The sequence below is a fragment of the Marmota flaviventris genome, chromosome 7 (assembly GCF_047511675.1).
Source record: "Marmota flaviventris isolate mMarFla1 chromosome 7, mMarFla1.hap1, whole genome shotgun sequence".
Lineage (NCBI taxonomy): Eukaryota > Metazoa > Chordata > Mammalia > Rodentia > Sciuridae > Marmota > Marmota flaviventris.
Genome location: NC_092504.1, coordinates 62526985 through 62545689, shown reverse-complemented (window position 1 = coordinate 62545689; position 18705 = coordinate 62526985). Strand labels below are relative to the sequence as shown.

The following is an 18705-nucleotide window of genomic DNA, read 5'->3' as shown; positions in this document are numbered from 1 at the left end:
GACCAGCCAGGATCCCACAAGTGAGTACTCTTGGAAAGAGGCCAGGGGGCTGTCCGAGGGTGCCTCTATTTGTTGGCTGAGAGCAGAGGAAATGGATGCCCTCATATTACTAGTCTCTGCCCATTCCATTCAAAGACAGCAAGGAATCAATACCCACTCAAGGATGGAATCCAGAGCCTGGCTTACCTCATTGGTTCCATCAGACAGCACAAAGCTGAAGGCATCAGAATGCTTCTCCGTCTCACTAGAATGGACATATTGAACGTTTCGTGAAGTCAGGTCAGCCTGAGTAAAGGAACTAATCTGGATACCTGGCGAAAGGAGAAGAGAGAAACAGAAAGAATGTCAAAATGCTTCTAAGGCTAAGGAAAGGTCAGGCTCTCACAGGGAGAGAATGAGAGAAGTCCTTTGTATTTTTCCCTTAGCATTTATGTTCTGCCCTTGAAGACCTTGCATGAAGTGGTTTGTGAATTTTTTTTTCCCCTACAGCAGCATATGTTCTGTGGGAGACATGTTAACTTTATTATCGCAGCTTCTACTGTGTGCCAAGCCAACAGCAGGTGTGCCGTAAATGTTACTCTCCTTTCTCCTGGGGTTTAAGTACGCAGGTAAAGTCTGTGAAAGGCAGAGCCATTGCCTTATTTTCCAAACGCCTCTCTCTTCAGTTTTACAGTCCCCTATGACCTCACAGTCCTTTCTGGAAATCTGACCTAATTTTTAATATTGTGCGAGGGGTTAGCTTTGGAACACTGCAGCTATAAGGCTTGGCTACACTTAGCCTTGCTTCTGTGATTGGTGAGCCATTCCTGGTCTCCATAATTTCACTAGATATCTTTCAAGGTCCCTTTCAACTCCCAGGACTATGATCCTAGCTTCTCATGGACAATTTTAGCCAGTCAGGCAGTAAGGAAACTTTCTGCATGACTCTGGGCCTTGAATAATCATTCTATATCAAAGTGAAAATAGCCTAGAAAAAAATAGTATCCTTTATTAACATGATATAGAAAACATCATGTAATTTTTTTGGTGGCATCATTTAAAAAAAATAAAACAATTTGAAATAATGAAAAGGTATTCCACTAACACACACCATCTATTTTTGAACGCCTAACAACATTTAGTAAATGAGCACAGAATCCTTGCTTCCATCTTGGGGAACACGACACACACTCTGTACCAGTTCTGATAGAAACAAAACATGTATTTTTTAGTCCCTTAGCATAATTTCTCTCTTTCTGATCCTGGGTATTGGAAAATTAATCCATTTAATCAAGTCTTTAGTTTAGCCCTGAAATTCATTTGCTGCTCCCTGAGATTTATTATTTTTCATTATTAAGCCTCGCAAAACCGGTCTGGCTTTTCTATGAAAAAACAGAGACTCTATTTGACTCTTATAAAGTTAAGTGTGACAAGCAGTATCTCTGCTTCACCTTAAAAAAAAAAAAAAAAAACTCAAACCACACAGCTTACATTTGCATCTCTCTTTATCATCTGAAATTTGTCACCCAATACAATAGCCTTCTGAATATTGGGGCATTAATTTTCTGATGAGGCATTTTATATTTCTGTGCTTGCTATATCAGTTCTTGACAGGCAAGAAATGCAGCCCACTGTCTTATAGCTTTGTTTTGTGACTCTGGACAGAAATCCATACCATTTTTTTAAAATTTAATAACTTCAGAGTGACTGCACTGAGAAATTTAAATCTCTTCCCTCTGCTGTGAAACCATCCTCACAGTTCATGAGAAAATATTTATCTGGATTCTCACAATCAACTGGTCACCTATTCACTGTTCCCTTTATGAGAGTCCAAGACCAATTACAATGCTAAGTTTTTGCTTTTCTCTTGGGAAGAAAGCTCTGAGATCAATTCTTTTATATTTATTTATTTTAAAAACTTTTTTTATTGAAGTAAAATTGACTGCAATAAATTACACACATTTAGAGTGCACAATTTCATAAGCTTTGGCATTTCTGTGAAACCACTACCTCAATCAAGAGTGAATGTATCCATTGCTCCCCAAGTATCCAAGTGACACTTTGTAATCCTTCCACCCTTCCATTCTCCATCCCCAGTCCCAACCAAAAGCACTCAATGAATTGTTTCTGTCATGATAGATTCATTTGCATTTTCTCAACATTTTAATAAATAGAATCATATAATATGTACTGTTTTGGATCTGCTTTCTCTCTCTTAGCATTATTATTTTGAGATCCAACAGGTATTAATAGTTTACTCTTTGCTATTGTTGAGTAGTATTCCACTGTGAGGATATATCATAATTTGTTTATTCATTCACCTGTTGATGGGTATTTGTTTTTTTATTTTTTATTTTTTTTTTCCAGTTTGGGGATATTGTATATAAAGCTGCTATGGTTATTTGTGTACAGTCTATGTATGGACCCAAGGTTTTGCTCTTGGGTAAATCTCTAGAAACGGACTGGCTGGAATATATGCTTCATTTAATTTATTTAACTTAATTAAGTACATGCTTAATTTTTTAGGAAATTGGTAAGTTGTTCTTCCAAAGTGGTAGAGCCATTTTACATTTTCACTAGTAGTTTGTGAGAGCCCTAGGCTTGGTCTTAGTGAGAATTTCCCAGTTCAAAGGCATTTTAGTGGGATTTTCCCAATTTAGTCAAGCACCCACCACAGACAGAACACTATTTCAGACTTGTTTATATATGTTGAATTTTATCTGTTAACAAATCTGGGAGGCTGAGTTAGGCATATTACTCCCATTTTTATAGATTATAACAGTAAATATAATTAAAGAGTTATGTGCCCTATTCAAGGTCACATGGCTAATAAGAGAGCAACCCTAGGGTTGAAACACAGGCAGTCTAATGCCAAAGCCTGTGTCTGCCGGGAGTGCTGTAAGAGCCATCCAGACAGGAGCTTCTTGGGTTTACCCTTTTTCTTTAGCTCTCTTTCAATATAGAAGTAATACATGTCTATTAAAGAAAATGTGAAAAACACAGAAAAGGAGGAAAGAAATAAAAATCAGTCTTACACCTATCACTGAAACATCACCATTATATATATGAATCATTCCTTCTAAAATACTTTATTGACTTCAGCCTCTTTCTTGTCTGAAATGCTGATTTGGACAGAGTTTAAAATTATTTAAATGATAACCATATTTACATGCCAGAGGGAAACAAGCTGATGTCGCACGCAGGCTTCAAGGGGGCAAGGATTCTTCTTGCTTCTTCACTGATGTTCTCCTAGAGCAGTGCCTGCCACATGTCAGGTGCTCAAACCATGTCTGGTGAATATATTTAGTACCTCTGCTATAATCTGTCTCTAGGAGGTTCTACTGAGCACAGATTTTCAATCCCTGTACACTTTTATTTTTTAAATTTTAGCCTTTGCTAATTGGGTATTGGAAGATGTCAGCTACTCACTTGCCAGCAAGATGGTGTTTTGAATAACATATTTCCCTCCTGGCTGTCACAGCAAGTAGTTGTTTGAAATACTTGAAGGCTTTTAATCCCATTGAAGGTGTTTTCGGTCACCAACCTGCTGGCTAAACTATATCTGGCAGTATTACTGAGACCCACATTAACCCTGTCAGTTTTTCCAATTCCCCTGGAAGGCCTACACGTTAGAGAAGGCTCAGTCCAGGTCAGGGAAGTGGTGTGGGAATAAATCATCTCCAGAGAAATTGCCTTCTTAACAGGATGTTACGTGATGCCCCAGTGGCCTGCATTCAGCACAGCCGCGGGTGGCTCTGCATTTGCTGCCTGTGTCGTGTCTTAGTTCATGTTGTGGGAGACCCTCTTCTTTCCTGCTTCAGATTTTCTCTGAAGCCTCTTGTTATGGGTTGAATTGCAATTGCACCTTCTTATTATCCCAAATTCATATGCTGAAGTCCCAACCCCCAGTGCCTCAGAAGGTGACCTTGTTTAAAAACAGGGTCATTATAGATATAATCAGATAAAATCAAGTCATGAGGGTGGGCCCTGATTCAACATTGATAGCACCATTAGAAAGGGAAATATGGACACAGATCCTTAAGGGGAGCATGAAGATGTCCACCTACTTGACAAGGAGAGATACCTGGAACACACACTTCCTTCATAGCCCTCACAACCAACCAACCCCACCCACACCTTGATCTCCAACTTCTGGCCTCCAAAACTGTGAGAAAATAACTTTTGTGGTTTAAGCTGTGCAGTTTAGCACTTTTTTAAAAACAGCATCCCTAGCTACCAATGCACCTCTCAGGGAAAGCCCAAACTAACAACAGGTGCATCCTATTTTGGTTGGTGTCAGAACACCTAAAGAAGGTGGAAAAAGAGCACACCTTTGGTAAAGCATCTCTGAGAAGTCTTTCCTGACAACTCCCACCCTCTCCAAGGTGGGAGACTTCCATGGTCCTCTGTCATGTTGTTGTCAAGCTACTGAGACACATTTACACATATTTGTTTACATGGCTCTTACTTCTAAAACATAGTTTGTTTTTTTCTTTTAGTTTTGTTTTTTTCTTTTAGTAACTACTCAATGAATGCTTGTTGAAGGGAGGAGGAGAGGGAATAAACTATTAACCAGCTTTTTTGTCATATGACTAAAATACTAGACATAAACAACATAAAGGAAGAAAGACTTGTTTTGGCTTAGGGTTTCAGAGTTTCAGCACATGGCCAGCACCGGCTGTATTGCTTTGGTCCTAAAGTGAGGCAGTACATAATGGTGGAAGGGCATGGTGGAGGAAAGCTGCTCTGCTCATGGCAGCCAGGAAACAGAGAAACTGGGGACAGGGCAAGGGTGGAAGGAGAGGCTGAGGATAAGAAATGTCCTTTTAGGGCATGTTTCCAATGACCTACTTCCTCCAACCATGTCTCACCACCTAGTTTCCATCACTTCCCAGTAGTCCATTCAGCTATCGATGGGTTAATCCATTGATGAGATCAGAGTCTTTATGATCCAAGCACTTTCCAAAAGCTCCGCCTCTGACCATTGCTGCATTGGGGACTAAGCCTTTAACACATGAGGCTTTGGGGGACACTTCAGATCCAAACCATGAAAGAAGCCTCTTCTAATATGATACAGTATCATGTATATAATTACATCTCAGCCTGGAATCAGAATCTCCTGGGGATGTGCTATGGTTTGCATATAGTGTGAGTGTGGCCCCAAATGTTTTGTGAGATGGAAACTTGGTCCCAATGTGGTGGTATTAACAAATGGTGCAAACTTTGAGAGATGGGACCAACTGGGAGGTCACTAGGTCATTGGGAGTACTATCTGGAGTGAATGAGAGGGTACTGTACGAGAGGGTTCCTGTAAAAATAGCAAGACTGGCCATTCCCCAGTTCTGGTTTCCTGTCTCACCATATAATCTCTCCCCCTCACACAAGCTGTTAACATTTTGCTGTCCACCATGTTGTCATAGCTATGAGAAACCTCACCAGAAGCTGAGCAGATGGGGATGTCTGATCTTGGGCTTTGAGTTTTCAAAACTGTGAGTTAAATAAACCTCTTTTCTTTATAAAATAAAAGATAATTGTCTCAAATATTTTGTCACATCAGCAGAACATGGACTAATCAATGGTGTTTAAGAAAGACATTCATGTACAACCCTCAGGAACTTTTTTATTTATGGGTCTGGGTGGAGCCTGAGTATCATTATTTTTAAACACATCCTCTGTGACTCTCATGTTCAGAAAAGGCAGAGAACCACTAATATAAGAGAAAAGTTGAAAGAACAATCTTTGGTTTCTTTTGCTTTGGTTTCTCTCTTTCTTTTCTGCTCTACATGAGTCACACAGCTAAAGCAAGTCATATAACACAGAGCCTTATTTTATCATATTTTATTCTTTGACATCTCTGAAAACTATAACAGTATAGCCACCTTGGAGATAGTAGATAAAATGGTAGATGATAACAAGACCATGTTTTGGAGCTTATTTGATCTGTGCAGTGATGTCTGAAGCCACGTAAATTCTACCATATTTTTAATGAGGGAAACTGAGTGGACATACTAATGAAAGAACTATTTATATCTAGTGAATAAAAATAATGCTTCACACCCCTAGTTAGCTACTAGTTGAGCGGAGCTCTCTATGCAATTTCACCATATATGAGGATATCAGGCACAAACGAACCTCCTTAAAAACATAAAACTAGCAAGAGGTAAGGAAGTGGAATGATCTAACCCTGCATGCACAATTGAAGAAGCTAAATCTACTGCAGCTCATACATCCCAGGAGGCAACCTGAACAGCAGGACAGACTGATTCACTGGGGTGGCCAAGCCAAGCCTATGACACTGTCCTGAGATCCCCACTTTGACCTCTCTCTAACTGTGCATTCACCGAGTAGAGCATTCTCTGTGGCCATGTGGCATCTCTCGTGATGCTGTCACTCCATTCTGAAATCTAGTTTATGTGATATTATGGTTTCTGGGCAAAATGCCCACTTCTCTGAGGACTTTCAGAAGGGAATTTAAAAGGCCAGGGGTCACATTAATGAATTGAGGTAGGGAAAGGGAAGAGATGCACGTTTGAAAGGTAATTCACTTTTTTTTTAGGAGCTTAATTTACCTCCTTCAAGAAGTGAAGATTTGGCAGCAAGTACAAAGCAGAAAGTGAAAACATTATGGGAAGCTCCCTCACATGCTCACGGTTAGAGAAAAACTTCCCCTGTGAGGTTTCACGACAGCCAGAGGCCCCAAGGACTTCGGACTCGAGGGCTCCTCCTTGGGTGCTCACTTTTATGGGAAAATCTTCTGGTGATTAGAAAACAAGTGACAAAAGGACTTTCCATTCATTGGGGGTAGAATCACTCATTTGAATGATTTTAAGATTGAAGAGCAAGATTGTCTCCTAAGGTGAACATATAACTCTCAAACTGTAGGAAAAATACACAGGTGTTCATTCAAAGTTCCCAGAAGGGCGGGGAATTTCATCTCTGAAACCTGATTCAGGTGTGAAACAGGCTGAGGAAGCTCAGCCTCATGAACAGCACTTTTCTTCTGTCAGCGTCTCAAGGAGAATCATGAAGACCTGTCTTTATGTCCTCTGTTGCCATGTTCCTGTGGTTCAGGAGTCAAACTGTCTTCCCTGCTAAGATGCCCTCATCTGAGGCTCAGGTTTGGCTGCCAGTGCCACGACAGAGGACAGGTTTCCGGGAGAGGAAACTATCTGGGACTACCTGACTTATTGATGCACTAAGGAGCCACCTGGCTACCCAGCAGCAGATGATTTTTTTCCTTGATGCTTAAGTGCCTTTAGGAATTTTGACAGATCATACAGGACTTTTCTTGGTCTGGCCAAGAAACCATTATGTCACTTCAGCCTTGGAAGAGGGTTTGTTGAACTGGCAAGGGAATTCCAGCAGGAGGTAGTCCTCTTTGAAGTATTTCAGAGAAGCAACTACTTAACTTTTCCTGCAGCACTTGGGATTGGACTGAAATCAGTGAGGTATTGAGAGTTATGGGGTCAACGTTTAATGCAACTGTGCTAATATCAACATTCTCTAGTGGGGATGAAATTAAAATTAAGACAAGGATTCAGATTTTGTATTATATGCCTCAGTCTACTGTTTTTCACTAATATCCCTATTAGCCATCTAGGCAGAACAGTTATTTGGTTCAGGATGTAACCTATTCATTGCAGGACATTTAGCATCCCGTCTCTGTCCTCTAGATGCTCGGTCAGCCACTGCTACCCCCACCCCCTCACCCATCTAAGTCACATCTATGATGCATGACAACTTGTATCACAGAGGGGATGACCACATGACCTATCCCTTGAGGACCAGTGCTGTGCAGGAGATTGCTATATTCCAATAGTCTTTCTCTTCTTCCTAAAACATATGGCTACTGAATTCAAGGTAAGCAATTGGCTGTCCAGTTAGAGGCTACATTTGTCAGCCACCTCTCAGCTTTGCACAGCTGTGGTCACACAAAAGTGATGTGTGTTCTTCCAGCAATGCTCCTAAAAGAGAAATGGATATGAGCTCTCCGGGCCTTTTCTCCTTTCCTGCTGGCCGGAGGGTGATAACTAACAGTGGTCTCCTTGAGTCAGAGATGGAAGCCTGGTGTTGAGGATCACTAAGCCACCTCGGTGGGCCTCTGGTTTATTCTCTGAGAAAAAAATACATTTCCTGGCTAAGCCACTGCATTTTGAGGTCTCTTCCTTCCATCAGTTTAGCTTCTATCTTAGTTAATTCTAATTCTTATTCTAATTTCCCAAGAAAAACAAAGTCTCTGGGTTGAGGGGAGAAGGGAAACCCTGTTGTGAGGGTGCTGTTCCCCAACCTTGAAGGACAGCAAGAGTGGGGACTTGACTGCCAGGTTAGCCTCTCAGTGGTAGTAGGTCCACACTGTCTTCGCCACAGTTCAGATGCACATAGGGTTCCCTGCAGAGGTTCAGGGAAGAAAAGAGGACTTCTGTACCTTTTCTGTTTAAGGTGGACGATCAATTACAATCGGCTTGACAGCATGAGGATAAGTCCATTTCATAGTGAGGCATCAAGATGGAGTCTGCTCACACTGGTGCCTAATGCTATTCCAGCAGGCATATGGCTCCCAAATGGCTCAGCACCTGCTCTAAGGACACTGCCCTAGAGGCTGCTCTGATCATCTTAGAAAGAACAGGCCCCTCCCAACCTCAACTCCTGCTAGACCCATCCTTACCTAATAAGACACATGCTTTAAGCTCTAGCCTTCAGAGAGGCTGACAAGTAATCCACATGTACTTCCTCTAAAGGAAGATCTTTGACATTTAAAAGGATCATTTGCATGGAAACATTCTCACCTGGGGGAGAGAGGGAAGGATCAATGTGGGATTAGGATGAGGGAGGGGCAGGGATGCCCTGCCCTATTGGCAATGGGGAGGGGCCCCAGGAGTAAAGAGGAGGGGGCTGGATCCTTGTACCTGCTTAGAGTTACTAGAAAGAGGCAGATTAAGAAAACCTGGTCAGGACAGGAAAAGACATGGATTAGGAAGTTAAGCCTGTTGGGAAAGAGCAGGTGAAGGACTGTCCCAGGTAAATGGGACATCCTCCCATTCTTGGAGGGTACTGTCCCAGGAGAAGGGAACAGCATGATTACCTACTGATGTCTCCTGAAGCAGAACTGGCTTGATCTTGATAACCAGATTTTAAAGCCTAGTGAAGTCTGAGAGCTGTGAAAAAGAAAAGGGGAATTTGGAGTCCCACAGCTCCCAGTCCTCTTCTCCAGCCTCGGGGTCAGAGGACAGTAAGGGCTGCAACTTACCAGCGGGTGGGCAACAGGGCAATGCCTTGCAAAGCCTTGAGGTTTTTAAAGTGCTGTGCAGTATGCATGCAGTTGCTTAGCACAACAGCCAAGAGTCTGCCCTTTCATCTTTGGAGAGATACAATCAGCAACCTGACAGAATTCTGGCAGAAGCAATTAACTCATGAATTAGTTATCAAATATCTCATGCAGCCAAGGTCTTGAGGGTGCTGATCTGCATACTTTCCCAGGAACTTGGGGACAAAAGGGAAGGCCACCTGCTTTAATTTGCATTAGGGACTTTAGCCAATCTGTCCATTCCCTTCCATGCCCTCCTACCCTATACATCCAACACCTCCTCCTCCACCATCACCCTGGACCCAGAGAAGTCTCTACCCTCACCTCCTCTGCCAGATCACCCTCTACCTTTCGCATTCCTCACCACTCCCTGCTGCAGCCATACTGATCTTCTTACTATCTCTGCCTGGATGATTCTTACTCCAGATATTTACACTTGCTGATTCCCTCTGACTGGTATGCTCTTTTATATTCCTCAGAGTGCCTGGCTCCCTCCCTCTCTTCAGATCTCCACTCAAGTGTCCTCTGATTATGAGGGAGGACTTGCCTCATCCCTTTCTTCCTGTGCACCCTGGGAACACCCTTGTCCCTAACACTCATTGACACCTGTTATACAATATATTTGTTTGCTTGTTTGTTTACTGTCTGAGTCTCCGCATTGAAATGAGTACTATAAGGGCAAGTATTTGCCCTGTTTTGATATTTTCCTGGTTGTATGAAGAATCTGTTAACTCAAAAGCCAAAGAAAAATAATGAAAATCTAAATCTCTAGCAAGTTGTTATGGTTTCTATATTCTAAGAAATAAAGACAATTCTATCTTCAGATTGTTTACTCAGCAAATATCTCTTGTCCCTCACATTTATTCAGCTGCCAAGCCATACAGGGTCTCCCCTGAAACTCCTTCCTTCCTTCTTCCCTCCTTCAATCAGTGAATGCCTACTGACTACTCACTTCTTAGGTCCCAGGTTGTTTCTCTTTGCTCTTCTCACTACTGCCCCTCCAGGTGAAGCCTCACGACTTTCTCCCTGGCCCAGTATAGAAACTTCCTAACACTCTCACTGCCTCTGTGCCCTCTCCTGCAGTTCATCCTGCTGGATGCTGCCTGATGAACTTCACTCCCTTCCCTGCTCAAAATTCTACAGTAGCTCACTATTTCCTATTGCCTCAAGGAGAGACTACTCCTCCCAATTCTGATGGCCTGCCATAAAATCTCAATCTACTCATGAGTCCTGTCTTCTACTATTTCAGAATATATGCTTCAGCCAAACTGGCCCACTCATTCTTTTTTGAATTTGCTCCCAACACTGAAAACAACACAAATCCTCTCTGCCCAAACTCTATCTTCTAATGCATTCTTAAATGCCACCCTAGTGCACTTTCTTACCCAATGTAGACACTCTCATTTGTGAACTTCTACGACTCTATTCATACTTTCTCTAAACATCTGCAGCCTTCCCTGAGTTGTACTTATCTGCAGAAGTTCCTTATCTTACCCAATAGAGAACTCTGGAGAGCAAGGATTGTAGCTCATTCATCTTACTTTCCTGAGTCACAGCTAAACTAGAATCTTGCTTAGTATACATGCTCAGTCACTATTTGCTGAACTGAATTTATTTTTTAAAATTTTTTTAATTTTTAATTTTATTTATTTATTTTTTGGTGCTGGGGATTATCCAGGTCTTGAGCACACTAAACGTGCACTCTACCACCTACCACTCCAGCCTCTGAATTGAAATATTTATTTTTATTTTTATTTTTTTTAGTTGTAGACAGGCACAATATCTTTGTTTTATTATTTATTTATTTTTAAGTGGTGCTGAGGATGGAACCCAGTGCTTCATGCATGCGAGGAAGGTGCTCAACCACTGAGCTACAACCCCAGGCCCCTGAATTGAAATCTGAAGTACAGAATGTTGCACCATGCCAGGTGCTCAGGGGAATGTAGATGAATAGCATGCGGTGTTTAATTTATAGGAATTGACTAATTATGGAGATAAGATTGCCAACATAAAATTGAAATTTTATGTGTGTGGTGCCAAGGATCAAACCCAGGTCCTCATGTATGTTAAACACGTGTTCATACCCTTGACCCCAAATTAAAATTTTTTATTCACTTTCACCAAGTAATTATTGAGTACCTACTATATATTACATATAATACAATATAAATACAGAATGGTCAAAATTAGTGAGGCAGAAACCAAAAACAAATTAAGGAAGATTCTAGGTGTACATGTGCACCTGATTTAGCTATCTCTGACACTTCTTAAAAATCTAACTTTTGGTTGGATGAAGCAAGAGATGATAGACATACCCGGGGATGCTGCATGTTCCAAATGGCCCAGCTGGGGCTGCCTAGTGATTCTGTAGATCAATTCTGCAGGCTCACTGTCCTGGTCAGTGGCTGAGAGCTGGAGAGTGGTGATTTTCTTCACTGAGTTTTCATCCAAGACCAGCCCTTTATTGTTTGTGATCACTGGTGGGGATTTGTCCTCTGAAAGTATCAGAGATAATGATTCAGAGTGAGATCTTTTCAGCCTCCTTTCTTCAGTTCTAGGCCTGCTAGCCAGGGTTAGGATCAAAGAGATCCTCAAGCCAGTCCCCCAGGGACCTCACAAGGGGGCCAAAGCTAGGCAACCATACAGGTGGTATGATTTTCAACTTTTATGTTGGCTAGGTGAAGGGAAGAATTCAAGATTCAAGGTGACCACGGTGTAAATTACATAACTTGAGAACTGCCGAAGTATTTTTACATTAGAAAACCTCACACCCCCTTACCTAAAATACTGATGGAAAATGACTGGTCAGTCAATTTGTTGCCTTCTCCATCAACCACATCAAATTTAAAAGCAAAGCTCCCACCAGGTTCTCCTGTTCCATGACTGAATTCTATCTGCCCTATAAAAAGGAAAAAAAAAAATCAAGATTTGTTATTAATGTTTTCTGCCCTTATTTCTGGAGCAAGAGGGGACTTCAATTGGTATTCACACCAATGAATCACTTTGATACCACCTTTGACATTTTAATCTAAAGTTTTCATTTCCTCCATTTGCCCTCCCACCATGGATTTGCTCACACCCAAAGACATCCTCATAACAAATTCACTTCAAGTGACATTTCTTATGGCTGAAGCTTGGCTTTTTAAAAAGACATTTCTATGGTTAAAGCCTAGCCTCTAAGGAGGTCTCATGACAGAACTGCCCGTGTGCAAAATGTGCACCAACCACACCCACATCACTTGGAGTGGCCCTGCTATTTATCCCGATCCCAAGGCAAAAGGATGCTGCAGCCCCTTTCTCAGCATTCTTCACTCTTCACTGCCCCACACATGCAGTGATGTGGACTCTAACCAGCAGAAAATAGAGAAGCACACAAATAAACTCCACACAGAGCTCAAAAGGATCCGAAGGGAGAACTATAAGGCATTGCATTTTTGTTAACCCACAGCATCATTTATATGTACCCATCAATGTAACTAAACCTTTGAGAAGAGGTGTCCTATCTCATTTTTTACCAGGAGACACAGAAGCATGGGATAATTAGGGAATTCCTATCCTTTGTCTATTCCTTCCCCTTCACTGAAGCTCAAACAGATCTGATGAGAATTCAGGTACTATCAATTTCAGGTATTTGTGCCTGGGTGGGAACCTTGTTTCTGCTCTTCAGGGGCACATTTCTACCTCTAAAAGGAACTGCACATCATCACATGACTTTGGACAATTTCCCCCCCCAAGACTAACTTTTTTCCCTTTTACATCCCCTGAAAGCACTGTACAGTAACTACGTAGCATTTAACATTTATGCCTTCACATTACATCAGCATTTCCTGAAGGAGGGATGAGCCGTGTAATTTCCTCCAGGCAGTTCCGATTTATGCCCTTCTATTTTGCTTAGTTCATTAACTTGTGCTCTTTGGGGAGCTGAAAAGAGATATAAATTGCTCACCTAAGGAAGGCATAATTTTCACCTTAATCCATCCCAACTCACTTCTTTTTTCTTTTCCTCTCTCACACACACTTTTTAGCATCATAACAAGTCAAAATGACTTTTTTCTCCTCCATAATTGCTTTCAGTTTAATTAATGTTATGTCAAAGCATGCACATTTTTTTTGCCAAGAAAGATAACTCTTCTTCTTCCTCTTCTCTCTCTTTTTTTCTTTTGACAACAACAAAAAAATGGAGACCAAGAGAAAAAAAGAAGCTGTAACTCAGCTTTTATTCAAAACAATGCAGGCATGGTTTACTGCCACAGGCTACCAGGCTTTAACTCCCACTTTCCTATTGTGGGTGGAGTTCAGGGAAGCCTGGGTAGGCAGAGAGAACTGGCTGACCTTGGTTAATGTCTGCCTGGGTGAAACTTCGGATGGGACCTTTCACAGAGACTTGCTCCAGGCTGTCATGCTTAACCTTCTGCAGGCGCCCTGCACCGGGATCTTCCTTCATGATGTACATAACCTGACGGTCATCTGAGTCAGTGTCTGTCACTTTCAGGTGCTGTTCTGTGATGCGGACTACAGATCCTGAAAATGAATGGAAAAGAGGAGGTCATTCTCTATCGTTTCCTTCAAATGGCATGTCAAATGATTTCAGGAGACTAGAGGCTAAATTATCATACATTTTTGGAGGCCTCTGCACCAGGTACTTCCCCTTCTCAGTTTCCAAATGAATAATTTAATCACCCTAAATGAAACAGTCTCTTGAACTTAGATCTGAGCTCCTTTGCTCTTCTTATCTATTTTTACTTTCCGGAGACTCATTCTACCCAATGGCCAATCAGTTAGTACCTGGATCTATGTAATAACTCCTAGTTCTGTGATGCAAATAACCTTTAGATCTATGATGAAATCTGCTTGGATTTAATTGAGTTACTGTTTTGAGGGGAAAAAAAACAGCTTCACATGAACTCATAAACATATCTGAGATGTTGTTGTCTCAGATGGAATTGTCAAAATCAGTGCTTCTGAATAAGAGGATAAACTGAGTATCAGGAGCCAGGTGACCTGCTGCACAGGTATCAGGGCTGGAGGCAAAGCACTCCCTACTGGAAAACACTTCTTCTCAAGGTCTTGCCCTTTTGCTTCCCTGTTCTGCCATTTTCTTATGTTTAAAATAGTAAATTCTAGAAAAGTAGACATTCGTCATTCATGTGTCATGATTCCTGGAGTTTGGAGCTGCAGTGCACCATAAGCCCTGAACATTGCTAATGATCTTACTGGATGACACCTTCAATGCCCAGGCCTGACCACTTTACTCAGACCATCTCTCAGAAAGGAACCTTGAGGGATGAGGTACTATCTTCCTCTGGAGCAAAGGTCAGACTTTCTTGCTATGATGTGGAAAGTTCTCCAAGCTCAAAGTTCCTCTCCAGTAATATACCACACTGCAAGTGAAGGCATCCATGTGGGCCATCTGCATCACCCCCATGGGACTTGAAGGGTAGGGGAATCCAGTGCAAACCTGCTGACATCCATGCTGCCTGTGGTACTGTGAGGGACAAAGTACTTTGTTTCTGATAGAGGAATCTCGTGTCTTCTACCAGCATCCATGAAACAGTAATTGGCTAGCTTGTAAAAAGGGTAAAGTTGAATCCTAGACTTGATACGCAGGACTTCTGGCAGTGCTCAAAGTTTTAAATACTATCATACCATATGTTTTTCAATATAAGCTACATGTGAAACTAAGAATAGACAATAAAATCCTAGCATGATGCAGAAAGGCTAGAAAAAGGCTCACTCCCTCGTTACTTACTCCCTACTGCAGAGTCCAAGACTAATAATAGTTGCAGGTCCTTCAGTGTTGCTAACACATGGCAAAACTGTGAAAGTTAGATACTAGAAATCATATTGAATAATTCTCTATTATTTGCATAGTCCATTTTAATACATGATCCCTCCTCCCCCCAACTATCCCTCCATGACTTTTTTAAAAAAGTAAGCATTTTGAAATTTTGCTAGATATCTTTTGCTATAGCTTTCCATGGGGTTGGCTGAACAGAAGTAACACTACAGGAAACCTGGGCCTGGGAGTAGTTGGATAAATTAAGATTTTTTGAGGACACTGAAAATACTATATAAATTCTTTGCAAATTTTCCTTAAGTTTACACAGACATCTGGTCCAAGGAATTTCAGAGGCTCACATCTATCATACATAATTCTCAATATCCCTTAAACAACAGTTCTCCAAAATCCTAGTCTCCCCAAGTATTGAATAGCTAGTTTCAGATCCACCAACATGAAAAGAGGTACTGGACACTGGCCAAAAAAGAAATGAGGATAGAAGAAGCAAGGCCATCTCTCCTCTTCTTCTGTGGTACCTGCTGAGAGCTGTAGGCCTCGGTTCACAGCCAATCGGGGAGTATCACTTGTGGGCAGTTCTATGTAGACCTCCATCCTCCCTGTGTCCACATGGAGGCCATCAGTGAGCGAGAAACGGAACTCATCCACTGCTATACCAGAGTTACTAGGCATGTACCCAATCAGCCCAGCCAGGACATCCTGGTAGGTGAAGGAGGAACCATGGGCTAAAACTGTCCCATTCTCTAGAGGCTCAGAAGCAATAAGTCTCCGAAGTAGATGACCTGAGGAAGGAAATTTTAAAAAAAGACAAAGAAGCAATGGTTGAATATATATGGTACCCAGCTGGGCATGGTGGTATGTGCCTCTAATCCCAGCAGCTCAGGAGGCTGAGGCAGGGGATTGCGAGTTCAAAGTCAGCAAAATCGAGGCACTAAGCAACTCAGTGAGATCCTGTCTCTAAATAAAATACAAAAAATAGGACCCAGGATGTGACTCAATGGTTCAGGGGCCTTAAGTTCAATTCCCAGTACGAAGGAAGGAAGGAAGGAAGGAAGGAAGGATATCTATGGCACCAAAACATTTTCCACTTATGCCAACCAGTATGAGCCTAGATACAATACCAGGCCCCTCAGGCACTCTTGGTGGCAACAATTTAGCATTTTACAAGTAAGCATGGGTTAACCTCTGGCCTCATCTATAAAGACAAAGTTGCTCTTTTTCTGGTTTAAAAAAATCTCTTAAAGAGACACAAATGGATGGTGCAATATAGCAGCTTAGGAATCACATCTCCCTCCTGAATTCAAACTCACTTCATTATCTAAATTTTATTTTTCCCTTCTGCAAAGTGAAAATAGCAGTCTTCACTCTCTATCTTTCTACTAGGGCATGTGGAATGGGAGATGGGAACATGTTTTAAATTCCTCTTAAATTCATAAAGACACTAAGCATCTTTATATTGAGGCTTATTTTTCTGTTTTCAAGGGTCATGTACCCCAAAGGGACAGTTAAAGTGCTTTATTAGTGAAAGTGACAGTGAATGAAAGCAAGCTAAAATGCAAAGGCCAACCGCCTCTTCTGTTAACCTCCCATCAACAGCAACAATTTCATCTTTGAAAGACCAGTAGGTGTTACATAGATTGAGACACACCACTCCGGCTCCAGATCTTTAGCTAACACCTGGGTGGTGGAGCTCAGAAATAGGTGAGTAGAAGATCCCCACAGTACTTTCTCCACCTAGTTAAAATCAGGAAAAGTGCTCTCTCTGGAAAGGGAAGAAGCTCATAGAGAAATCTAGCATGCTAAGAAGCTACCAGAGATGGCTTGAGATTATCTACCCGTGCCTGCTCTGAAAGAGGAGATGCAAATGTTGAAAGCTCTTCTGCTTGAAGTTACACAGGAAAGCAAGAAAATAGCTGAAATTAAATGTCAGAGATACCAATTACCTAGGATTCAGGCTTTTTAAACAATCAACGTCTACCCTGACTCCAAAGAATATTAGTTACCTGTGAATCTGATTATACTTTATGCAAATAATGGACTATATATAGGAAAGGCAAAAAAATAACCACCTGAAATCTATGTGCTTGTTTTAATAACCCATCAGGCACCTCAATTAAGAAGCTTTCTACAGCAGTTTGTGTCCTACCATGGTCAGGCTTTTTTGTCAATACAAAAATCAGCTCATTATCTGGGGTGTCCAGGTCTTGCAGGCTCAGAGAAGAATTGCTTATCACCACTCCAGAGCTCAGCCGTACTCCAAGGGGCCGCAAGGTCATCCTGGGAGGCTCATCGTTCTTCCTCTGATTAAAGCATAAAATATTCAGTCTCACACAGACATTGGTTTCAGAAGAAAGAAAAATCACATTATTCAGAGAAAGTATCACTGTTGCAGAAACTTTCACTATTAAAATAGCATTTAAAGTTTTACCATCTTCACCTCCTAATCAAAATGATTAGTTTGAAGAGACAAAAGAGAAAGCCACGTAAACAACATGTCCCTTCGAAAAGAAGCATTCTACAAAAAAACTTCCAAAATATTTCCCATAGTTATAATAAGCATTTCTTCTGGATCAAAACTATGGTCATATGTTTTGAGAAGCGCAAATATATTTGGGGGATCAAGAGATTTACTATTCAAATCATTACTATTTGAACTCAGAATCATGTTTAAAAACTCTAAGCACATCACAGTAGCCATAGAAAGACACCATATTTGACTGTGACTTTCTCATGCTATTTCTCAACCCCCATCCACTACTGTCCCTTAAGATTCTAAAGGTGTCATTCGGTTTATATTCCCAAGGCACAGGGTAATCCATTCAGATTTATCTTTTCTCTCTGTTCCTGGGGTGGTAGGACAAGACTGTAGTTGCTCAAATGAAAACATGAATACAGAATCCAGGATCATGTTTCTTTGATGTTGCAATGGAATGAATAAATGCATTAAAATATAAGAAAAGGCAAGTGTTCATGCAGAATCAAACACATATGAAGGCCTATATTTCATAGAAAATGAGGCATATGTTGGTTTTCATCTAAAGTGGAAATGACAAGGCTTCTCTGACTCTCACAAACTGTTTTCACACAGGACGAATAAATTTTATCCTGAAATAGAAATTCAGATTTCCAACTCAGACCTTCCGTAAATGCCAACCTTAATTCCATAAGCTCGCTGAAGGTCAGGGTTATGTTTTAAAATTCAAAGTCAAATCCAATCTTTTGCTTTTGAGTTCATCAAAAGAAATCTAGTGGTAAGATACTGGGTGGACAAAGCCTCGACTTTTCCAAGTTCCGAAGTCGTTACCTCAATGGTGATGTTGATGCTGTGAATTTCCGAGCGACTGGCTCCATCACTCACATAAAAACTAAAAATGTCATGTGTTGGCTCGATGCTTTCATGGACACTCTGAAAGTAGTAAATGTAGTTTTCTAGGACATCTTGAATAGGGAATGATGCCTCTAGGTCACTGGTAGCTCCAGGGCCAAAACGATCACCTGCATCAACATCAAGAGAAGACTTTCACCTTGATTCATTGATTGCTGCTTACTAGACTCAACTAGAAAATGAGACGTTCTTTTCAACACAAGATGAAAACATGCTTGAGGACAAAGCTAGGAGAGTGGG

At 41.3% G+C, this 18705-nt stretch overlaps 1 protein-coding gene across 1 annotated transcript in view; it reads right to left on the bottom strand.

The window, feature by feature from the left end:
- Fras1 (Fraser extracellular matrix complex subunit 1) overlaps window positions 1–18705 on the bottom strand; it is a 421323-nt gene that overhangs the window by 61872 nt on the left and 340746 nt on the right. The window contains exons 42-48 of the mRNA XM_027939818.3: window positions 18385–18575; window positions 17227–17380; window positions 15599–15862; window positions 13616–13804; window positions 12063–12182; window positions 11599–11778; window positions 187–311 (exon numbers count right to left, since the gene is read on the bottom strand). Of these exons, the coding sequence (XP_027795619.3) occupies window positions 187–311; window positions 11599–11778; window positions 12063–12182; window positions 13616–13804; window positions 15599–15862; window positions 17227–17380; window positions 18385–18575 (1223 nt within the window). The remainder of the gene's footprint in view (window positions 1–186; window positions 312–11598; window positions 11779–12062; window positions 12183–13615; window positions 13805–15598; window positions 15863–17226; window positions 17381–18384; window positions 18576–18705) is intronic.